This window comes from Antedon bifida, chromosome 4 (assembly GCF_963402885.1).
Source record: "Antedon bifida chromosome 4, ecAntBifi1.1, whole genome shotgun sequence".
Taxonomy (NCBI): Eukaryota; Metazoa; Echinodermata; class Crinoidea; order Comatulida; family Antedonidae; genus Antedon; species Antedon bifida.
The window spans coordinates 22720022-22747010 of NC_136229.1; the positions used below are offsets into that span (position 1 = coordinate 22720022).

The following is a 26989-nucleotide window of genomic DNA, read 5'->3' on the forward strand; positions in this document are numbered from 1 at the left end:
ATTAATTGAGATGATTTGCAATAGGTCACCATGGTCATTCAATAGATAGAGAAACTGACCACTGCTAACTGCAAATACAGCACTGTAGTTCAATCATACTGTAGTACAATCTAATCTGAAAAAAATCAGTTTGTTTTTCTTTACATGAACAGCTTGTTCAAAAAAATCACCAGTTGTACTGTAGTTATTTATTAGTACAGTTTGTCCTTTTTGGAATTTCATACAAATTGGTACAAATAGTTTGATTATAGTTTGTCCTTTTTGGCATTCCATATGCTTTAACAGGTGGTCAGTCAACAGTGGTCAATCTATTCAATGGATAGGTAGTCATATCATATGTCAAATGAAAATTCCAATCGGATTATGCTTTTCATTAATAATAAGCCTGCAATAGTAGTGTGAATTACATTTATATAGAAACAGCCAGGTAAATAGCAACACTTGTCGTTGGACACCGAGAAAGAATGTAAACTGGAATGCCTCTATTACTCAATATGTAGGATGAGTTCAAATACATGTCCAAACTTAAATAATGTAGTAGGTGGAGTTGTTCAGTGAACGGGAAATATTTTTTAGACTAGCGGTTTGGCATAATGGTGATGAATATCAGGTTAGCATGCGAGAGACATGGTTCGAGACCTGTCTGTGTCGCATTGCTTGTATCCTTCGACAAGATGCTTTACTCTTCGTTCAGATGGGATGTAAGCCATTGGTCCTGAATAAATATATAAAGAATTTGGTACACTATTGGAAAAGAGTAGGGATTGTCTCCCGGTGTGTGCGTCATGCTCAGGTAGAACAGTGTTTACTCCAGAATAAAGAAGAGATTAGTCATTCAATAGTAAAGCTCTGTCTACACTATCAAACTACTTTGACAAAAAAGTGTGATGTGCCCAAATATGGTAGTGATATGCCTAAATCATCATGGGCACATCACATATTTTGTCACATAAAGTTTGATAGTGTGGACAGAGCTTTAAGATAGAGAAACTGACACCATGATTCTATGACAATTTTATTCCTTATCACATATGCATAGGATTTTGATAACATAACATTTCAATCAAAATTTAAATTACTTGCTTCCTCCAGCAGACTAAAGCAACAGAAATAATTAATTCTACATTTTTTTTCATACATTTTTTTTCGCTGGACAGCAGCACAATATCAAATATTCTTCAAAATATTTATTTTCAATGTTTATACAACTAAATACATTTGAATGTTTTTAATAATTTAATGTGTAAACAATACAGCATCAACCTTGCGAATATTATAAAGGGAAAGTTAATATAATTGTACAAATAAACAACGTTCTTATAAATTGGTAACTATTCTAGTACTTGGTTTCACCTCCACAACGATCATTAAACTAAACTGAGAAATCTTCATGGTAATCAATACACTATTAACGTTGAATAATTAGTTTTATATGGTTAAAGTTGAAAACACTGGTTATTATTAGAGGAGTTGGAAATCAAGGAAAAGTTGGTTTTAAAACTGCCCGAATGTAATCGATACAATCATTACACAAATACTAAGAATTATTTCATCTCATGGAAGATTTTTTGTAATTGGATTAGAAACAGGAAAAATACAGTACTATAGCCAATAACCCACATATACACAACTCTACATTATAGCATGACTGACTGAAGCACGGCTTCACAACCACGTGTTATGGGCGCCTAATTACAATACAGGTGTACCACTTGCATGGGCCAATCGATATAATACTGTAAATAATACGCAATTTAAGCCCATCTGTGTTGAACAATAGTTAAGACTGTATTAAGAAGCATATGTATGCAAATACATATTTTCGCATGTATGGGGGTTAATTACAATACAGGTGTAACACTTGCATGGACCAATCTATCTATATAATACTGTAAATGCAATTTAAACCCAATAGTAAAGTAATAAGAAGCAGATGCATGCAAACACATACAGTTGTATACAGTACAATCTAAAGTGAAAGTACAAATGCAATTGTTATCACTTAATCAGAACAGCAGCTAATTAAAACTGATTGTGAAATGGCCGATCTAATTCACTCCCACATCTATCTATGTTTATAAATATAATTAATGACCTTATAATGAAAATGCGTCGAATATTCAGTTTCACATTTAAAATCAATTAATCTTTTTTAAGTCACAAGGTAAGTTCACATTCCACTGACCATGATTATTACGCCATGGAGGAATTAAGCCAATCGTATTATTCAAACTTACTTTACAGCAATAAAGTAAGGTGCTCAGCTTAATCACCCTAAATGTGATCTATAGTTGAACATGTGGAAGCAACATGTTTTAACCTTGGTGCTAAAGATATGATTATAATGAGTCATGAGAGTCCCTATAATTTAAAAACACCCACAATTTTGTTCCATACTCAAGGTTCAAGAGAATTGATATACAGTAAAGAAGAACATTGAGTGAATGAGATTTAATTTAAATGCAGTCAGTCGCTTAATATTTTGAATGATTTTTTTTTTAAGGCTAGCATTCTCTACTGAACTATTTTTATATAGAATTGATCTTTTTTTGGCACGTTTAAATATATACATGGTAAACTGTACAGTACTTTTAATTGTAGGCTTGATAAGCTGCATAATAAATACAAAGATACAACAGACACTCACCTCCCGTAACCCCACACAAACGCCAACCCAAAACCCATGCCACCCTAGGCCCCAAACCACGTCTCTAATCACAAAAAAAAAAAAAAAATGTAACAAATTATGCAGGTCAGATCAACTACAAATGGAAAAATGTATATACATGTAGCTGACCGCCATATAGAACTCTCAGTGTTATAACTGTACATAGCATTTCTTATGTTTATTAACTAATGGCCAAATGTACATCACATTATGAATATCAAAGCTAACATAAAATGCACCATATTCAGTATCATACAGTACATAACAAAATTAATGTTTTTTGTACGCCAATGCTCTGACAGCAAATCTAACATCTTGTATCCTCAATCTGATTTACTGAAACAATAAGCATATGAACATGGCTGTCTCAATACTTAGCACCAAATACATTTATTGTCGTTCTATATATAATATTCACATACCAGATTCTTTTTTAATTATTTTCTAAATCATTTCTGTGGCTTTTTCCCAGCTATTAAATTACAATTTACATAATATAAGTCTGTTAAAACCAAAAAACAGGAAATATGTAAATAGTAATTACGTAGCTGGCATCAACTTCAAATATTTCGTATGGTATTAACCGTTTTTTTTCTTTTTTTTTTTGCTATTCTATTTTTTTTTTCTTTTTAGAAAAGTATTTATTTTTTTAAAAAACATAATAGATTTATTTGAAAATTGGAAGTCATACTACTATGCATATCAAAAGAATTTGAAGGAAGATTAATAAGATCGCCTGAAATATCTAGCCCACTTTTTTTTAACGTATCTAGCACACCTTCTATCTATCACATATTTTATAGCTGTTCCCTCATTGCTGAATATTCTATGTTCCCTAGTCTTTTGTCATGTGTTTTAGCTGTTCCTTCATTGCTGAATATCCTATGTTCCCTAGTCTTTTGTCATGTGTTTTAGCTGTTCCTTCATTGCTGAATATCCTATGTTCCCTAGTTTTTTGTCATGTGTTTTAGCTGTTCCTTCATTGCTGAATATCCTATGTTCCCCAGACCTTTGTCATGTGTTTTAGCTGTTCCTTCATTGCTGAATATCCTCTGTTCCCTAGACCTTTGTCATGTGTTTTAGCTGTTCTCTCATTGCTGAATATCATGTGTTCCCTAGACCTTTGTCATATGTTTTAGCTGTTCCCCCATTGCTGAATATCCTATGTCCCCTAGACATTTGTCATGTGTTTTAGCTGTTCCCTCATTGCTGAATATCCTATGTCCCCTAGACATTTGTCATGTGTTTTAGCTGTTCCATCATTGCTGAATATCATGTGTTCCCTAGACCTTTGTCATGTGTTTTAGCTGTTTCTTCATTGCTGAATATCCTCTGTTCCCTAGACCTTTGTCATGTGCTTAAATATACTGTAGTTTTCATTGTCAAGAAGAGTTGAGGCCTTGCACAAGTGATGCTGTTACCATACTTATCTAGGTAAAAAAGATATGAACAGTTAAATTGTATTACGAGCTAATATAAAAAGATGAAGACCTTAAATTTATTGTACATCAAAAGCAAACAAGTATTATTGTGCAATAGTTTCCAATATATATATTGGGTTAGGGTAATGGCGCCCTCTAAAGAAACATCCTGAGCTGCAAGTAAATGCATAATAAAAATAATATTGTCCGACATTAATTGTTCAATAAACTCAACCAAATACTTAGTATTGCTTTATTTTCAATTAAAAATTATTTATGCTCAAATACTAATAGAATACTGTTAGTAAACTGTAATCAGGGATATAGGAATGCCATGGCCTAGTTAGGCAAATTGGTAATGTATAGATGAGCAGAATAACCACAGGTCGATAACTATAGAGTATCGTATAATCATTCATAATATGTACAACAAATTATACTAGCTGTGGGCACTCTACTATACAAGATACTTAGCATACCTTTGATAGATCAGTTATATCGCTAGAAAAATCAATCACATTACAAACTGTCAGTCAAAGTAAAATACGCTTGTTTATTTAAATGTCTATTTAATTTAAATATTCATTTGATGAAATACCATTGTTTGTAATTCACTTCTTCATGACATCATACAGTTTAACCTTTGTCATATTTTCAAATTGAGGTGAAAGGAACTAGTACCTACACGTGACGTTGCTGTCTTTTATTAATAATAATAATTTAGGTTTATATAGCACGCATTACGGTTGGTATGGTTTCAACATGACCATTTTTTCACAGAGAGGCCTTTGTCAACCCTGTGGCCAGCACATTGATTGTTTCCTTTTTTTTAAACCACCTCATCCCTTTATTTCTCGTGGCTACTGCACTGATTACGTAGAAGCCTAAATGCGCTTAAACAATAAAAATAAGAAGAAAAATACTAGTTAAAAAGTTTTCTTAAAATAAAAATTGAAGTTGCCTGACAGATACAGTGGCCCAAGAAAAAGTCATGTCATATTTGTTGACAGATGATATTCTTAAAGTAGAAACTTATCACAATATCATATTAATGACTTAGATGAACATTGAACACTTTGCAAAAACAATGGATTCCTAATGGTGGAAACCTGCCAACAAAATAATACTAGAATCCATTATCGCGCATTCATAGATTCTATTAATATTTCACTCTAAGGCTTAATCTATTAGACACCACGATTGCTTAAAATCCCCCAAACTATATTATTCGACCTATCACACTTGAGGTCGCCCACCTGTACATAGCTATAGGCATTATCTTAAAGCGTTTCATGTATCAGAATCCAACTTTGGGATCGTCATCAATGTTTTGGAATGTTTTAATCACTGCAAAAATTATTGCGCTTCAGTTGGTAGTAGATATGATTACTAGGACAAATGGACGTTGCTATTGCTGTGACGCAAATGGCATAGATTACAATGAATTAACTTGTTTTTGTTACTCACTTTAATCTATTCTTACCAATTTCGATGAATAACAAAATATTAATATCCAAAATTTAACTTAAATACTTTCATAAAATAAATTATATTTTTAGTTAACGCAGATTTGGATTTTTTTTCCACAAAAATATGATAATTTTTATATACATCGCTCAATTTATTTAATGGTCACCCATTGTATTTTGGTTTGTGCCGGATGATATGGTGAAAAAGTAGCCCTGTTCTCATCATGCAAGTTCAAAACATCACACAACCTCGTCTAGACAATGGGGCTATTACTGTAAAATCGGTATCAAGCATACTTTTCTATTTGCAATACAGTAGATGCCTATATTTTGTAAAGCTACGGTAAAGGCCTGCCAGATACAATGATGTAGATGACAACGCAACGTCTCTGATAACATTTTATGGTGTCGATTATAACATTATGTCTCCAACAACATTCTCTGATGATATGTATGTCTCTTACTAGTCCGATCACACATAATACATACTGTACACTACAGTATATCCTGTTTGCAAAAATCATTAAAGCATACTTAAGTACTATAATAATAAAGTACAAGCTACTTTCATAAATAATTACATTTCGATGATTAAACTCATGAGAATTATTTTACATGACACTTGTATACTTCTTAATAACTTAATAAATTGAAATTGCTAAACCTTGGTAAATAATTAAATTAGTACACTAATCTGACCTTCAAGATTCAGCCTATGAAAAGCTAGGTACATTAGGGACAAAATGAATCGCAGTATTAACCATTTCACAAGTACTTAGATGTCCAGAATATTCCTATTAACCAGAGTGAGATGTTAATATCAGAGGATACATACATTAGTAATGATATTCACAATGAACATCGCCTTCATTTCAGATATGTTTTTAGAAGCCGTCGAACATTTTGCATTACTATGTAGTGATTGCATTTAGGCAAAATTAGGTCAAATCAACTAATTATTGTTATAAGGTTAATTTCACAATCCTGTTGGGATATTGTTTCTATTTTAATATCTGTACTGAATGTAGTGAGTAGTGAAACATGAAAATTAAGTACAATGTTTAATTAACTAGAGATAATGAACAGTTAATTATATTATATTTATATATTATTAAAAGAAAATACATTTGCAAAAGGCCATTATTAGTTCACGGTTGATGACAAGTTTTTATGCATAAAAAAGAATATTAGATCAAAGTTGATAGAAAGTTTGTCTCCATTTAAATTAGTCAATTTAATAATTACAAATGATTTCAACATTAAAATGCATAATTCGATTGTGGCCATTATAGTTTATAAATAGAAACAAGAGTGTAATCTGTAGGGATCTTTTTACATTCCAAAATTTCTTGGAACAATGCGTAATATCACACATATGGAAACTAATGTCACAACTCCAGATTGCTTTCATTTTAAAAAATCAAGTTACTGTAGGCCTACAATTAGGGTGCGTTTATCTATTTTCCCTAGAAAACTTTGTCTATAAATAATTCTTTAGCGAGTTTTTTAATGACTGTCTGTCTAGATTTATATCAGGCTTTGGAGGTCGAAGCTAACCCAGAAATTGGCAGGATGCACTGCTGTGTACTGACCGTTCTATAAACAATAGATTTTTATGCAAATTCTATACAAATCATAGTTTCGCACACAAAATAAGTGAGAGGGTGAGCAGTCAAGGGGTCGAGGCTCGCTCGATGCATGGTTTTGGTGGTTGACCAAGTCTTCTCGAATAAGGACAAACAATACTGTAGGTCTAATGTATACAGAATGCGTATGTGGACTTAAAGAACTTAGTACATCTTTTGAGATGAGTAGGGGGTTAACCTGTGTACTAGCTCACACTCTGCCACTGTGTCGTGGACAGACAAAGTAATGCAGTAGTTGGCAGCACTGACTTGCTTGACCCTCAGGGGAGAAGCATGTACCTGAAAAGTGCCTTGAGTTTGTGGAATACGCTATATAAATGTCAACACATTTAAACTGTTATCCAGTGCTGTTTGGTTTTCATGGCGAACAGCTGAGTATACTTCAGGATGTTCCTGTTCTCTGGTGCCTTCAGCATGTTCTGTAAACACAACCTTTAGGAAAGTCATTTATTATGATATATTTCACAGGACACTATGCTGACCACTAGGGTCAATACCGGTCAAGTGATGGACAACTTTGATGCTCTATACAAATAACCAATGATAGGAATCACTCAATCAAGTTTAAAATATCAGCACTTCCTAGAAAATCAATCTTGATACTGTTACTTATGTTGAGATGACTTTTGATCTTGGTCTAGTTATATAAGCTCATGGTGCACAAGACTTTGTTTACAATTTGGATAGATTTATACTCTTGACAATATTTTAAACTAATACCTTGTCTTGTCTGTCCTAAAACAACATGTAAATTGAAAGGGAAGATGGCAGGTTAGATAAATCATTTTAAAGGAGACTTTGGTAGAAGTGAAAAACTACTTTAAAATGCAAAATCTTTCTTACATAGATACATACTGTATTTACTCCAATTAGCAGCCACAGATGGATATTACTTATTGCCTGTGATATAATAATTTTGGTGTTTTTTTCAGGCTGTTGGTAATTTGTCCAGATTTGTGCAGATAAGAAATTGTAATAGTATTTTAATAATAGTAATTTATTCACATGCTTATTTTTTTTAGCAGCAGAAACAGGTCACTAATCTCCTACAGTGTACAGTATTTCTAAATAGTAAATTTCAAATGAGAAAACATAGTGAAGAACACACTAATAGCCTGCTTTAACGTTGACTAGGCCTAGCATCATCATGATGTGCTAATTGGAAGCATTAATCACACAAACCACAAACCCACAACAATACTTCATAAAAACAACCCGATCAAAATAACCTTTTAACAATTTAGTACCAAATTAGAATACTGTAATTGTTCAAAATCATTAAAATAACGCACCGACAAATGAATATTAAATTTAAATTGTAACAATTGACAGCATGGATAGAAACGGTAAACCATTAACTGAACTTAAAATAAAAAGTATCTTAATGGTACCAGCAACTTATAATACACTGTATAAGTTAAGTCTCGGGGAGCATAGATATGAAAATTAGAGAAAATAGAGACTATACTCATATGTACAGTACATAAAAATCAAACTAAACAACTATTTCAATTGCAATCTCATGTTCTATTAGTTTGGGTTTTCGGAATTCAATTTTCAGACTAAAATTGAAAAACTGTGAAACACATTTTATGTCTATTAATTCTAATCATACTAGCTAGCTGTCTGTATTTTTTTAGATTTTCAAGAATTTCATTAACAATAACAGATCATGTCACTGCAGTTACTACATTTTTACTGCAATAAATTTAGTTCATTCAAGTTTATGAGGCAGTCACTGCAATAAACAGTATGTACAATTACCAAAAAAAAAAGTTTGCTAAATATTGAAGTTAAAAAGAAAATGTAGTTACTGCAGTAACTGCAGTAACTCTAGTAGAATAATAAAAATGAAAGCACCCAAACACACTAAGTCCAGTGTACCCGTACATCTTAAAATGAACCAATATAATGATAGCAAGGAATATGAATTTATTCAACAAATATTAAAAACACATTATTATGTGACCAACATTATATCAACCTTTACTATAAAAAATGTAAGAAAACTCACTAACATGCTAAGTATAATTCATGACAAGATTACTAAATGAGCATTACATGATCTTGCCAATAATTCATACAAATGGAACGATAGATGGCGTTAAAACCTATCTAAATATTCTCCTTCATTGTTGCATCATCATTATTAAGGAACATTAAATCGTAAATCCAAACATTACCTTAGTTTTTAACGATATTTTATTTTTCTCATAAATTTAGGTGTCATAATTTTATCACACAATTTTCCAAATGTTTTGTAACCGGGTTTGTAGTTCTAGAAAAACCTTTCATCCAAAACTAAAAGTTTGCTATAAACTTTTAAATAAGCATTTGATTGGTCCATTTTATTTGATCTAAAGTGGGACATTTACTTTACTGCATGTACTTGAACCAACTGTACACTACAGTTTTTACTTTACTTCAGATCAAAAGCACCGATTATCATCTGCCCTTGAGTGTACAGTTTGAAATAAAGATGGGTAGAATGCTAACTATAGGGAGCTTTTGATTTGCGATGGTCGTCGACTAGACCATCAAACCATCAAATCTGTGTCGAGGTGGAAAGTAAGGAAACACGTCCCAATATCCCTGTATGCGCAAAGTGAATTAACATGACCAAACTTTGGTCATCACAAATCAACGAATGCTCCCTATTGTAAACACTGTAAATTTCAGTGTATAAACAACAAAATAAGTACAGTACTGTGATAGTTGCAATATTGATTCTAGGAGAGAATTTGTGTTTTTTTTTGTTGATCCAATAACTGAAAAGTACTAAAAATGGTACTTATTATCATTTCTCAAACATTCAGTTTGCTTTGTCAAGTAGACTGTTGATCTTTGTTACAGTCTCTGGTCAATACTTCACCTCGGCATTATTGTATCTGTAAAAAACAGGGACAACGGTGGACACAACCTCTCACATATATACGATGACATCATTTACACCTAGGAAAACAAGCGGGGAGACCAACGTCAATGTCACAGCAAAAAACAGCGCCCTCAAAAACACTGAGGTGACATATTGACCAGTCTACTTGAGAAAGAAAACTGAACGTTTGCAAAATGACGGTGTACTGTAAGTACCATTTTTAGTAATTTTTGATCTACTGGATCAACAAAAAAGAAAAATTTTCTCCTATAATATTATAATCCAAATTTCAAGAATATTGATTCTATTGTAACAGTTCAAATGTTTATATGCAAGGTTGCAAAGTGAATGTGTGTATAATGGATGGCACTTGGGAATTCACAAATGGACTCAAATCTGTACAAACAAAAGGTCAGAAAATGTGTACAATTGTTACAAAGATTAAAACAATCGAAAAATAAAGCGGGACAAACTACAGACAATAAGCATACAAGCCAATACTCTTAAAGATGAAGGCTTGTCAAGAGACAATCATTTTTTTTACCGGATGTTTACAAAAATCTCAAGTATAAATGAAAGTTCACCGGCTGGCTTTGTAAGGTTAAATGAATACGTAAAAAGCACCCAGTTTCCAATTGATACCAACCATGTTTACAGAATGTATTGCAATTTGACTGCCATTGAGTAATGGAAATTGTGACTATATAAAAACCACTGGAAGCAATATTCAAAATCTTATCGTAGGAAACCGATGCATTTTATACGAAAACTTAATTGCAATAACTCGTAACGATAATCTGGTTAGAGATCGATGATGTCTAAAATGAGGATGGAATGAGTATAAAAAAAATGAAAGCAATCATGATATGATTGACTTCTTAATATTAATTAATTACACTGAACTTTGGATCAATTGACATACTACAAAATTAGCTATTTGACCGCTTTACTACAAATTTTAATTTTACCTTGTAAAAGAAACATCTTTGGTGTACAAACATGTTTTCCGTTTCAAATAACAACTTATTTCAAGTACAGTATAATCTAATCAGACAATAATTTTAAAAACAAACTTAGCATTTAGTGGTAATATTTCAATTGCATATTGCAGTTTGTTTATGTGTTGTAAAGAAAGGTATATACCAAGGAACTGAATGTTAGACAGTCAATTCTTGTTTATTGTCTAGCAACAACAGGCAGTGACATGTCTGCATAATACGGCGACAACCCCAACTAATCTCTTACAATCCATATTATTTTTCTAAGAAAACAACATTTGGGGTTCTAACTCTGGTCTAAACTTATTAACTATTCAACCGAACAGCTTGTTTCTCGAAAAACATCAACATTAAAAGGCTAAAATAGTACATTATCTCATATGGGATAAAGGTTTCTATCAGAAGACACGATACGATACATGCTGTTTATTGTCCCTTGACATGATACTGTACGTTATTGTGTGTGTTTATGCTAGTTGTTTCAAGCTGTTGGGAAACATGTAAATGTTAAATTGAGGTACATTATACCCGGGGACCAGTCCTATACCCAAAACAGTATATAAAAAAAATTGAATTGAAGAAGACCAATATAATTGATAGTTGTAGTAGGTTGGCCACAGCTCTATTGTTCATTGGTGTAAACATCTCATGATCACACAATACACTTGTGTTTACAGCCTCCATATAAATTGATTGTTCAACAGGATAGCATTCACAAGTAAATTTACTTAACAAATAATCAGTACAAACACTTGGGTATCTTTCGAGTGTACTGTAAAAATCTGGGGTGAAAGTTACTAGGTAAAGTCATAGTACTACATGTAGTAGTAGTAAATATTTTATAAACCCTATAAAAGTCATTGTGATATAACCAAAGTACTATAAATCAGGGACTTGTACACAAGTTACAAGTAATGTTATTACAATTACTGGCACCTGTTTGTTCAACAAGTGGTAGGCAATTATCAAATCTATTACAGCCTGTGTATATTTAGATTATGATTAGACCACTAAAATACTCATGTCGTATTGTCTATAGTCGATAAAGAATTTTGGACAAAATTTTAGATGTTATAATATTCACTCATAATTCTATATTTGGGCATAATAAGAATGTAAATTAAAATCTACAAATGTAAAATCCTTTCCAATTAAATTATAAAACACAATATATATAAAATAAATACAAAAATACATAAAATTCACGTCTTACTGGTTAAAAAAACATAAAACTCTTTTAAAACCTTACTGTGTCCTCTATCATTAAGCATAAAAATGCTAAACAGGAGGATATCAACGACATGGCATCTGTTTTAAAATGCAACCAAATAGGTAATTTACAGCCATTTGTATCTAGAAAATTATTCTCAAAATGTAAAATACTACATACAGTATCTGACAAATATTAACAATAATTAGACATCAATTTATTAGTGATACTAGTAGTCATACTACTACAGTACATTACTGTATGTTTTTATTCATTTTGTGATGCTTTTTAGTGAATGAATATTTTCAAAATCACCTGTGGAATATTACTATTGCTACATCATAGAATATAGATTAGATCTTCAAGGAAATGTCAATGACTAAAAATATCAAAACTCTGTTTCATATTAGCTCTGTCTACACTATCAATCTCTACACTATCAAACTAATTTGACAAAAAACATGGTAGCGATATACCCAATATGGTAGTGATCATCATCATGTCCAAATATGGGCACATCACATTTTTTTTGTCACCACATAAAGTTTGATAGTGTAGACAGAGCTTTATAAATGTACGAAAAAATTAAGAAAATGTAATTTAGTAAAAATATCGAAATATTAAGTATTATATAAATTCAGTTATACACCAGATGTTTTGCAATGGCACTAAAATGGCATTAAAATAATAACAACTATTTTAACCATTTAATTATTATAATAAATTATATAAAAAATCAATAAATGTTTTAAAGAAGCATAATTTATGTTGAAATTTTCAAATACTGCAGGTAAGGGCATCTGGTATTAACCGGTTCCTTGGTTTATTAATAATACTGTTCGGTAAAAAATCGGAAATTCAAACTTCAATTGCATAAATGTTTAAATTACTCAATTTTCAGGGAAACTAGATACAAGGTTGTTGGACCTGCACAATGGTAATAATATTCAGTTTTGGGAAAGGTGACCATATTGACTAAGTGAATCAACTAACATTGCAAAGCTAGTCTGATTGAAAAAGACATTAAATTTAATTCAAAATCAAAATATGGTTTTTATGATCACGTACACCGGAAAACATTTTTTTTTTTTAAATTCCTACTGTTATCCGATACTATAAAGAAACTAAACACAATTCCCAAGAATTTGGTTGCATCTTTAAGGACCAAAACATTATTAATGTTTTAATAGAAATAATCAAAATATTGTTAATTAATTTTATGGATTATTGTTTAATTTCTACTGTACTCTATCTACTCAGAAACCAGAACAATTCTGAGAATGATAGCTTTATGATAGTCCTCAAATTGAGTGCATCTTTAGGGACCAACTAATTAAATCTAATAACTAATAAGTCTGTACTTTCTTTTACCAATACATTCTACATTAAGGCAAAGTAAAGGAATTAGGCATACTGTACAGTACTAATGATCACCAAAATGATTAATTACATTTTAAGTTAGTTAGAATCCGATAAGACATAATTATTAAATTTAAAATTAATTTTCAGTGTTCCATTTCATTTGATAATTGTTGTTTAATTAAATAGTTTATAATACAATTTCTCCTTAATGTCAACATTGACATTTAATGGGTATAGTCTCAGTTTACATGAATTCTGTACTGTAAATTGTTTTTTTAATTCAATCAATACAGAGCAAACATTGTGATGTAATTTGGTAGTCTACAAAGTAATGATGTGCTCAAATTAATGTTTTAATTGGTAGACTCAGTACAGAACTTAAGTCTAAAGTTTACACAAATCGCTTTACCGAGCTCAAGAAGATTGATAATTGTTGAATATTAGTACAAGGTCTGGCATGCATTCGGAGATTCAATATTATTCAATAACAAAATAAGTCATAATGTGTTGCCATGACTTAAATATTATCAGCATAGTATGTTTCATCATACCATATTTTTAGAGTACTGTACTCTATAATCCTACCTGCCTACAGTAGGCTTTCAGAGAATCGTAAAGTAGACCAATGTCATCTTAGGACTGTTTAGGCCAAGTCAAGCAGAAACCCAATTCAACTAAATGGGTCCTTGGGCTTAGCCTTTTCAGATTTATAATAAAAAATAACAAAAAAGCAATCTCCCAAGTATAATCCCAACATTATTTTGCCCAATGATGTGGCCATTGTCTCATTATACTTACTATTATTTGATTATGTGTAATACTGTACCAGTAAACCTTTTTCCTAGAGTACTAAGAAAAACTTATGTACTTTGTTTTTGAGATTTGTATCCTTACTAGGTTTTGACTTGGTATTTCCTTAAAGTTTAAAACCTTTCAACTAATAGAGGTCTTTGTTTTAAATTGAAACTGAAACTCTGCAATGTTTTTTACCGGTTATTCCTGTGCACCTCCAATAAACAAATGGATACAAAACCTACAAGTCACACTGTCTTATTAGTATTGTATGTTACTGGTAAATTATTGATGTGAGAGCTTGTACTTACCTTTGGTATAACTGAACATTGTAGAAATGTTCAAATCTGCGACTCCTTTGATGTTTTTCGTGGCTTTGGAGAAGGCTTTTCAAGATGTTCATCAAAACTAATTGATTCTCCAGAGGTTAACTGTGCAATATCATTAGATGATATAGATCCCCATTTTATTTTTGGTAGAAGATCACGACCTTTCTCCAGCTCTTTGATGTTACCGTGGGAGGCAGAGCGTACGTTGCCATTGGTTAATCTTGGATAGACTTTTGCATGGCCCTTCATTTGGTGGCTATCATTAGTTTCATTAAAAGCCTTAACTCTTTCCTCTAACAGTACTTGTCGTACAAGTTTCTTTAACAGATTCATTGCGGGTTCAGACGTTACTTCTTCGTCTTCATCTTTTTCTTTCTGTTCATCAAGTTTCTGGGCACAGCATTTAGGTGTTTCTGGCACAGAATATGTTAGTTCAAATTTAGAATAATTTATATCATATTGATTATCGTTTTCGCTATGAATCGCGATGACAGAACTGCAGAACCGATGTCCCCACTGAATTTCAGACGGCAAATAAGAAGTTCTTGCTTGCGTTGTCAAACCTGTTTGTTCAACAATACCTTCTAATATAACAACAATTTCAAAATCTGCAGTATCCAATTCTTTTGCAGATAAAGTATAAAGTGGACTTTCTTCATCAATGGTGTGAGAAACAATTAAAGGCCACACAAGAAATATACGATCCTCACCTGTGTCATAGTTCAAGTCTAAATTGTATTGAAAAAGGGGAATGATTTCTTTCTCGGCTGTTACTCTTGGTTTAACCATATAGGCACGTAGATGTGCCTCAAATAAATGACTATCCCGAATATCTCCTACACGAAACATAAAACATAACTTTTCGTCTCTTAGAGCAATGACTGCATTACGACTGAATTTTAGTGTGGCCGCTCGCTTCTTGGGCCTCGCAATTTTGGCGAAAATGCAACCAATCATGACAGCGTCGACTAAACTGCTAACTACTGATTGGATGACAACTATAAAAATAGCTATTGGACACTGTTCTGTGACGCTACGAAATCCGTAGCCAATTGTTGTTTGTGTTTCGAGTGAGAATAAAAATGCACCTGTAAAAGTTTCAACTTTGTAAACGCATGGTTCCCATGTCCCATTCGGGTAACGTTCTGAGTAACCAAGATCACCATGAACGGAAGCAATAATATACCAAATTAGTCCGAAAATAAACCAACCAAGAACATAAACTAGCGTAAATGTGAGTAGATTGTATCGCCATCTTAAATCTACCAACGTAGTAAACATATCTGCAATAAACCAAAATCCACGGTATTTAATATGTGTATGTGTTACGTTACACCAACCATCTTTACGTACCAATCGTTGCATCTGTTTTCGACGTTTCAATTTTTTGCGTAGCTTATACGATTTCATAGATTCTTTTCGGCTATGGTGGTTTGGTACATCAACATGTGTTTCAATTGGTTGGCCCTCCACATCAGAACTACTTATTGAGCTAGCCATACTTCCACGCCATCCTGTCATCATTCGATCTCCTTCTGCTCCGGGCAGTCTACATGTACTGTCTGATCCATGCATTTTCTCATAGGTGTTTTTATCAAACATTTAGACGTCCTGCCATCGCTTGGTCTCAACACAATAAAAGAGGCTTAAGGATCGGCACTCGGTAGTCCCCTCTCCTGTAAAAGTAAAACGGTTTCTGTAAATTAATTGGGAGTATAAAACAGAGAGGTACTCAGTATGCAACTTAACTCAACAAACTGAGCGACTTGTTCAATAGAGTTGGTTAAGTAATTACATGGACTATACCATTTTTACCATAGGGGTTTATGCACAGATCAGTGGTGGCTCTGTACTGTACTGTTATGCACTGTACAGTAGCAGACAAGATTTGCTGAAGAATGATTTAAATGCTATATTTTCCAGTAATTAAAAGACTAGACTATTACAGCCTTGGGGAGATTTCAACTCATCACTATACATTACAAATTAAAACACTTTAATTACCTACCAAACAAGATTAAAGTCCAAAAAACATTAATTGAAAACTAGACATGAAACTCGTCACTTTGACGAGTTAGTTATCCGCACAACGACAAACGCCACGTGCACGTCATACGTTGGAATATTGCACACAGATAAAGATTATGGCATTATGACAAGAACTGAAGAATATGATATGCTGTTAGTGCTGAATTCTGTCAATTTGTGTCATATAGTATATACATGCAAACAGTATAATCTGTATACATATTACATACAGTGTAGAATAGGTGAAATTACGGGACCCGCCATTTATTCCAATTTTTAACATGGCGACGGTATCAAAATGAAACACTTAAATAGCAATTTCTGGAGGAAATTATCTCAGGAACAACATATTAACGTGTAGAAGAAATTTGAATACGTAAAATATAGATGCGCACCCTTTTAAATGTGATGAACTATTACGCAAAATATGAAAATACGACTTTTTTTATTCAACTGGCCATATGATGACGTCACAACATCCGATTGGCAAAATGTTTACATGAATTCGTATCTACAATCCAATAGCTTCCAGAAAACGTTTTAATCGTGATTATCACATTTTATTCTTACGAGCTATTACAGATTAAAATTTACTGTAAAGATGAAATTAATGACCCACGTAATTAAAATTTTTAGGCATGATGACGTCATAAAAATTAAAATATTTTTATCTCATGCTAAAGAAAGTTGATTGACCTACACAATATATAAATTTAGGAGAAAAAGGAATACAGATAAGCGTGATGCGCTCCATTGAATGTGATGAGCAATAACGAAAGAGACAAAAATCCTAATTTTTACATTCGTGTGGCCATACGATGACGTCACAATGTTTTTTTAGCCTTATCGATGCATGATCCGATATCTACAACTCATCAACTTCTAGATTTTGTAATAAAAATAAACGGTTCACGGTTTACTTTAGAAACTATGACTGTTATTTTATTTTATTTTATTCAATTTTCAGGCACAAAAATACATGACAACAAGACAGCGGTGCAGCACCCTGAGGATTGCCATGAGTGCAAAGCACTATCGAGATGGCTCTCCATATACTGCACTTGAACATATAAGTAAACCATAAAAAGACAAAGATATAAAAATTTAAAATTGCGAGGCATCAAGTTGAACAATCATTAAAATTGAATCTAAAAAATATATATATATAAATATTATGTACAGATAAAAATGATTGTTTAAAGATAAAAAAAAAATAAAAAGTTTAAAGTTGCCTGACATAAGACCGGAGAGCTGTCACAAATGTGTTAAAACTAAATAAAGAATGTTCTCTAATATAATTAGGAATCTCTTGCCATACACGGGGAAAATTAGTGTACAATGAATATTTAAAAGAATTGGTTCTGGCATATTTGTGTTTAAAAATAACTGATTCGGAATACCTTGGATTAAAATCAACAAAATCGTGAATATTAAGATCAATTCGACCATACATACATTTCATAATAAAAAGTATACTGAGAAAACACACTCTCTGGTCCATAGATGGCAAATTTAAATGTTCGAGCCTTTGCTCGTAATCGCCCTTAGCACACAATTTTGTGATCCTTCGAAGAGGTTTATTTATGCTAGTAATATGTTGTTTTTGATGAGGCACCCAAACAGGGGCAGCATACTCAAGTATGGGCCTACATAAACCGTTAAAAAGCCTCATCAAAATTACAGGGTCGTTAAATATCACAAAACGCTTTATGAATCCGACAATTTGGAGAGATTTTGTGGTAATTGCGGACACATGCGTTGACCAAGAGAGATTGCTTTCAAAGTGAATACCAAGATATTTGTAGGAGGTAACTGCTTGAAGGTCATTAGTGTGAATATGATAACGAGCATGAATGGGATTACGTTTGCGAGTAATATGGAGAACTTTGCATTTTTTAGCATTAAGTCTCATCATGTTATTTTGACACCATTCATCGATGTTATCTAGATCTTTTTGAAGTAATATCGCATCATATTCACATCTAATTGGCCTGAACACCACCGTATCGTCGGCATATTGTCTAATTTGAGAGGTGATCGACATAGGGAGGTCAAAAACGAACGAGTTGAAAAGTAATGGGCCAAGTACCGACCCTTGAGGTACACCTGAAACAACTTGTGTACGGTCAGATATCAGTCCATTAAGGACAATCTGTTGGCAACGATCAGTAAGAAATGAGCCCATCCATTTCAAAATTGGACCACATAGACCAAAATTGTGGAGCTTACGTAATAGTTTAGGGTGACTCACACGGTCAAATGCTTTTTCCCAATCAAGGAATATAGCATCGACGACTGGTGGGTTCGTACCATCTAATATTTTGGACCATTCGTGGTATATGGATGAAGCTTGTGTAACACAAGATCTTCCAGGATAGAACCCGTGCTGTACAGGACTAACAAACGCATTACATTGAAGATGAAATAAAAAATGATCAGCCACAATACGTTCTAGAACTTTGCCAACAACTGAACAAAGTGATATTGGTCTATAATTACTTATATCATTTCTACTACCAGATTAAAAAATTGGTACAACATTGGCCAATTTCCATTCCTTCACCACAATGCCTTGGTCAAGGGACATTTGAAAAATTTTAAGCAAAATTGGGGATATAACAGGTGCAGCCATACTCAACATCATAGGGGTAATCCCGTCGGGCCCAGGGGATTTATTAGTATCTAAAGATAACAGGGCACGGAAAATTTGATCCCTATTGATGACAATACTAGTTAAAGGTAAGACAATTTCACTGTGATTACAATAAGATGTTTCGTTTGTTACATTGAAATCATCATTATCTTCAGTAAAATTAGAATGAAAATATTTCGAAAAAATTTTAAAAAAAGACATAATTTTGACGATTTTTTAAGCTTTTTCATAAAAAACGCGCACGAATTGTCTAATTCAACGTGTTCGTATGGCGTTATTTAAACTGGAAAAGGTCTAAATTGTTTTCAAAATTACTAGGAAAGACTTGAAAAATATAATTCAAGAGAAAAAAATATGTTTTTAACGCTACGTGCGCACCGCGTGCGTAAAAAATTGCGCGCCCGTGGGAATTTTTGACATGCTCAAAATGACAAGAAACGCATAAAAAGTTGATTAGAAATTAATTTTGCGCATTTTGAAATTTTAAATGCGCGTGCGCGCGTAACTTCTTGTGAAACTTGCCATTTTTAATCCGTAGAAAGTTTGCCCCTGATATGACTTAAATTTTGTCAAAGTGTCAATACTAAATGACTTTTGGTTTTTAATCTATAATCAATCATTGAAATTCATAAAATTGCGCGTAAGTCACGTTGCGCAACTATGACGTCATTCAAAAATAGGAGGTGCACAACTTCACGTAAATGCCCATATGTTGTCAAAGTTATGAAATGTTATGTTTACACATTTTAGAGAAACGCGACTCACAAAAAGGAAGGAAGGATCCAAGAATAATACAGAAAAAAACTATTGATCCCATACAATAACAAGGAGTTATCCGCTTGGTATACCAAGCGGATAACTAATAAAGTAGTAATATATTATAAACATTCTAATGTAAACATAAAGTAATAATATACGTATTTGAAATTAAACAATCTTATGTTGTTAATAAAAACTATACAAACTCAATAAGGAAAAGGAAGTGTCCCATAACCATAAAAATGCATATATATAAACAAGGAACAAATGACGAATACATTGTATGTTGTGTACTGTAACAGCAAATGTGACATTTTTACAATTACAGTTACAACAGTTACAATTTTAATTAAAACATGAAATGTGTAATAATAATGATTACTGTACTAGTAGAAGACACGCCTACAATATCAATTCTAAATTCTTGTAACCACACCTGTCGTTACGGCTTTGGTCCTGCTGATAGCCCAGCACTATATTACAAGTCAGTTTACTACTAAGCGTGTTAAGCTTGTAGTACAGGTTTCTATGAACATCATTATACAGTTTGTTTTGCTAACCTACTCAGCAGCAAGATCTCAAGGGGGTGTTGCATCTGAACATTTCATATGGGTTATAAGACGGCAACATCTCCAAGGAAGGCTAAGAATAATTAGAAACCGATTACAAGTCAATGTATTGAGGTTCTCCCAAGGTTTGTAACTAAACTGTCAAAACAAATGGGAGATATTGGAGACGAATATACCAATGACGTAGAATATTATATTAACTACATTATTATACCTATGCTTGAAACTACTACGTTTTCCACTATGGTTAAAAATCAAATCCATTTGTCATGTTTTTACGATTCTTCACAAAATATGCTTTAATTGTAGTAATTCTTTATTTTTCTTTCTTTCTGTGCTCTGTTCTAGGTTGACCAACTAGCATAGGTGTTTAGCACCTGTTTGGTCTTTCTTTCCTTGCCTTTTATGATTGTTTTGTCTTCTTTGTAATGTATATGGCAGAAATTAAATAAATAAATAAATAAATTGCAAATTATTTTCTTTATGGGAATGGATTTCAAATGGCGGCCATTTTGTAGGCTTGCATTTATCAATATTTTTGCTTAATTAAGTCAAAATAGTTAAAATGCTTAAGTGAGCATTGAACCATATAAAAATAAGTATTAGTGTAATCATTTCAATATTCAATGTTTCATATCATTCACTATCAGTATTACCTAGTTTGTTATCATAGTACACAATGGAAAGTGACTGGGCTAAATATCAGTACAGCATTGTTAGAATCTGGTGTTTATTGTTGGTATGTAAATGCTTTGGACCTGGGGTTGAACATTATTGTATCACAGCTACAGTAACTATATTGCATGGTAAAAAAATGCTGTGAAGAAAAATGATTTTGTTTATACCAAAATTGTCTTGTTTTCACATATTTTGTTTTATGATTTATGAATTTTCTAAATTTATTGTACACCCTACCAGGACCGGTGTATGTAAATAATGAATACAGTAGAACCGGCTTAAATAACATACTGTGTGGTAGAGGTATGAACAGAGATCTGCCTAAAAATAATGTATCTAGTTACAAGTTTATGGGGCAGTTATTAATTATTAACAGCAGCAATTGCCAATATATTGGTAATCAACAACTACCAACTGAGGTTAAGTTCATACTTAAAATTCCATTTTTAATTACCATGTTCTATGATTGTCAGGTGTCCTAGTTTCAGCAGAGTGTGAAGTTGACATTGGTAAGGTGAGATCTTTCCTGTACTAACAAGGTACAACAACGGGCAAAACATATAACACAGTGGGCACACTATGTTTATACAGTAATATACTATTTACCATTCTTTATTGGAAATTTAAATGACTCAGAAATGCTAAACACAAATTGATTAGATGAATTTTGTAATTTGTAATTCAATTGTTTTAAACTAAATTACTGAATTGTTCATTACATCAGAATCATCAACCACTCAATTGAAATTAAAGGGATCCATCTCAAATCATAGATGAAAAAAACAATACAATAACCATCAATCTTAAATCCTAATTCTCTGTCTACACTATCATTATCAAAGTTTATGTGACAAAAAAAGTGTGATGTGCCCATATCTGGTAGTGATATGCCCAAATATGGTGGTGATATGACATTTCACAGTGTCCATATACCCTGTATGGGCATTTTTTTATCACACCAAGTTTGATAGTGTAGACACAAAGCTATAGTCAAAATATACATCAAAAATAATAAATTTAATCAAATTACTTCTGCCATGAATTAGAGCTTTGACAAGTGTCTGCTATCCAGTACAAATTGGCATTGACCAAAACAACTAGTGAAAACGGACAAACTCGGTCAATATTATTACATTCCACAAGGAATTTAATTAATAGACCGCAATCGTTATGTCTTCGTTGCTAGGAACCTTATGAATCATGTGACGTCAAATGTAGTATGGTATTCTACAGTAAACAAATGTAAAACAGACATCATTCTATGCATTTAAAATGAGTAGATAGGGAAATGGGACGTCTGCACATTAAAGTTATAGATTGCCATAATAATCTGTCACGATTATAGGACAATATGAAAGGTTAAATTTTTCCCATCTTCAAACTTGGCCAATATGACCCTGTCCCATTTTGACACAAAAATAAAGGTCATAGGTGAGAAACTGAGGTCGCAGCAATTCTGTACATAAATTAAACAAACCATCCACGCATAAATTAACAGTGATTTTGGTAGTCAATCAGTACAACTTACCTTTTACTTTTAGCTGTATAAACAGACAATTGCCGATTCTCAAGAAAAGACTAGATAGAAAAGTAGAGAACCTATTTATTAAACACCAGGCTGTCCATAAATGGTACAGTCCCGCAAACCACACCTTCAAGTGGCAGCATTAAACTGTAACAAAATATCTGCTGATACTAGAAGATATTTCCTTATTCACAAAGACAATAATAATTTACTTAATCATTTTTCCTTGTATACCGTCCGTTTTATATATAAATTTACAGGCATAGAGAAACCTTTTACCAATATTTCCAGTATACTTAACCACTAGTATAAAGTAGTTTTATTAATTTTAATTTAATAGATGTTCAGATGCATGATTCCATTTACTTATGTTTACTGTATTAAGAGACAGTGTACAGTACTGATTAAATGCAGAGTTCATGTTGACATAAATTTTTATTTGAATGGATATTGTCTATGGTGTCTTCAAATGTTAATTTAATCTAGGGAGAGTGATCAATGAGGAGACTAAAACAAATTTACTTTAAACATTGAACTGATTTGGTTGAACCATGTCACGTATCAGTCAATATCGTTGTATTATTGTATGTATTGTTATCAGGGGCGGATCCAGGGCGGTTGCACTTGGGGCACCCTCCCTTTTTTTGACAGCTAAACTGAAATTATGACCTACTTTTTTATATCTAATTTTGACAGCCTATTATTATATTGTAAAGGACATTGGCGCCGGCCCCTGATTATATCAAGGTGGCCAATTTTTTTTAATATAAACATTTATTTATTTATTTTGAATGGTATAATAAATACTCAAAAACAATGAAATGAAGAGTTTACAATAATTCAGAATGCCTAAACAGTACATTAAACTATTTAACAACAAACAATTATAGAGGAAATATAACAATGTAACCATTTTAAAACTGGATCCAAATGGTCAAAATAGACTACATATTATATCACCAAGTGTGGATGTTAAAATGTAATGGTTATTATACAATATACTAACAAGATTTTAAATCATACTCTAATTTTATACAATAACATCCATCACCTGTCTTTTCAGCACTTATGAACAAATCACAGTTAACCTTTCACCTCTCGTTTATGGTTCTAATAAAAGCATTTCTGCTAGATGAGATCAATTGACTAAATTATTATCAACGATGAGTTAATAGCTTAAAATAATCCATCAATCATACAAAACAACCAAATGGGTTTTCTGTTTCACTCGAGTTTAAGTGAACAATAATTGGTCATTTACAGGTAATATCTATAATTTAAATTAATATTAAAAATATAAACAGTTAATAAATTTGGTAGGAATACTAATATTATGCAAAGTATAATGATTGAAAAATGTATTTACACAAAATAAAATGTTGGTCCTCTTAAGGTGTCATAATATTATTATTATTGTGGAATAATTGTTACACTAAGATTAAATGCTAAAATAAAATCTATTTATGGATTGACATTTCAAACACATCTGTTAAATTTTGCTAACAATTGTTCTGTGATAAAAACAGAAAAATAGGTGAAAACATAACCCTCCTTACTAATATAGTAATATATATTAGATCATTATTATATACAACTTAATACAGTGTACTGTGTATACAGTACTACTATACTGTATGTTATCATCATGTATTTGAAACTCAACCAACTAAGCATTTAAAAGCATTAATTATCCTGACTGTAAATTTTTTCAATGAATTCTATAGTACAGTTGGGTATTCGTATCAGTTTAAAATAGTATCATGGTCTATCTATAACAATTATTATCATGGTCTACAGTATACAAATTAGTATCATGGTCTATACCAAAATAGTAGAAAACCAACAAAACAAATTTAACCATCACCAAGAGACTTTCTCATATAGAAATTCAAAGCGACAAAAAAGGAGTGCCGACTACGACACTAATAAATCAGGATTAAAGATAGATAAAGGCGCGTCTCGACCTACAGACGTAATCAAGAGATCTCAAAGTGATCTATAATAAGCTCTTGCAATGTTGATGTCAATCTACTTTAGAGATGTTAGTAATGACATTTCTAATGTAAAGTTTGAAATCACATGATATACAGTATATCATCAGTAATCATAATTTATAATATTTTATCTCAATTTCCTACAGTAAACCTCTATTAAGAGAACAACTTGGGACCTACATTAACAAAGTGTCACATAGAGTTAAACAAATAATCCTCCCCATTTATTTCACAGAAAAGTGTTCCTTTAATAGTGTTCTTTTTTTAAAAATCAGTCAGAATTAAAATACAGTAATTACATTTTATGCAGTGTAGACACCAGATCAGCAATGTACTTACACTGGTATCAATCTTAATAGCAGAATTAGGAACACACATTCACACACACAAAACTGTATTCTTAACCTCTGTCTACACTATCAAACTAGTTTTCAAAAAAAGTGTGCACAAATATGGTAGTATAGTGTAGACAGAGCTTTAGATTTTAAATGGCTAAACTTAAAAAATGAGTTCCAGTATGAAACAAAATGTTCATCTTAATATGACACTATTGAAACTAAGATAATTCAAACCAAACAGTGGAAGTAATGCAAATCAAACGAGGAAAATAAATATAATCAGACTTGAAATGTGCTGTGCTCTCAACAACAATCAATGATAAATCATTTTGAAGTTAATAGAGGTAATGCTCTGGTCATCAGATACGTTTGAAAGAACACGTTGATTGTTATTTTATAAAGATTATGAAGATCTTGATATTGATAGAAATGGATGCGATACTTTATTAATCTCAGTGCTTACTCATGAGTAAAAACGATGACCATATTTTTTATTCAATTATGTATTATGACACTTTCGATAGGACACTTTTAAAGTTAGTTGTAATTCCTGGCAAAGGGACGTGGTTGGATGCAACGCAAGGACGTGCATGCAAACGCAAGTAATTTGACCAATCGACAGATCATTTGAAATGTTGCTTGTGATTGGTCAAATTACTTTACGCTGCATCCTAGCAGTTGAAACGTTTGAAGTTGGTCATGCTTGAATAAACTTGATCTAATTAAATGACAATGAAAGAATGTGATAGTAAATCAAATTTAAACTATTCGATAGTTGTTGTGATTTCACACCTCACAAAAGCTTTTTAATTAGTATCTCAAGCTGTTAAGATAATTGCTGTGAACTTTCAACATAAGGTGATCAAGTGAACAATAAAAATAAAACATATTTTTGTAATTGTAAATTAGGCCTACATACTGAAACATCATGGCCAGTCAGAATAATTAAATTGTAATGCCTTAGCCTACATTCTGTTTTTAATTATACTCAAACAATCCTCTATTAATCATTATTACTCTAATTTACATTAAAAAACGTATCAAAACAATTTCGAAGTGAACACAAAGTAGGCCTGCTTCTTCGTCGTACAGTCAACCAAAGTTGTACTTCCTTCCGGTGGTCTTCTATTCTACACAGAGTACACCACCCAGCATAAAACAACAAAGTGGTGCCTTGCTGCCTACATATTTCATACAACATATGCCAATATCTTTACTAATTGAATCTTAATTTCAAAACAAAGTATACCGTGTGAAAATACTTACCATAATTATCAATAATTTCAATTAAGGAATTGAAGACTCGTAACTTAGGAACCGTTTTAACGATTTAAAAGGTCAAGAAACGACTCACAGTTTTGCTCGCGCCACTGCACATGGAAAATACCGTACACATGGCATGAATGGAAATCAGTAAAATGTGACGTCATCTACGAGACTCCGGGGGGTTACACGACTATGTATTACGTTTAGGGAGGTTTTCAAAAACATAAATAATACTAGTCCTATTATTATATTTTTGACAATTTACACTGTAAGAATACAAAAAAAAGAACACTACTTTTATAAAATAAAAGAAGAGTACACTGCTGACAAAGCCGTCAGAATGTCCATTTATCAAGAGCGCCCTCAACAATTGTTAAATATTTATAGGCGTATTCTCCCGAGACAAAAG

The 26989-nt window shown here is 32.2% G+C and overlaps 1 protein-coding gene across 1 annotated transcript; it reads right to left on the reverse strand.

Annotated features, from left to right (window-relative positions):
• Positions 1–1002: 1002 nt before the first annotated feature.
• LOC144839772 (ATP-sensitive inward rectifier potassium channel 12-like) lies at positions 1003–26706 on the reverse strand. Its single transcript, XM_078695259.1, has 3 exons — positions 26581–26706; positions 14753–16446; positions 1003–4098 (listed from the first exon to the last, which is right to left on the reverse strand). Exon 2 carries the CDS (start codon positions 16370–16372, stop codon positions 14783–14785), a length of 1590 nt encoding a protein of 529 aa, XP_078551385.1. The 5' UTR covers positions 16373–16446; positions 26581–26706; the 3' UTR covers positions 1003–4098; positions 14753–14782.
• Positions 26707–26989: the final 283 nt, after the last annotated feature.

Bases quoted from the DNA above. Each gene is read 5' to 3' on its own strand.
- LOC144839772 (XM_078695259.1), bottom strand. From the start codon at position 16,372: ATGTTTGATAAAAACACCTATGAGAAAATGCATGGATCAGACAGTACA.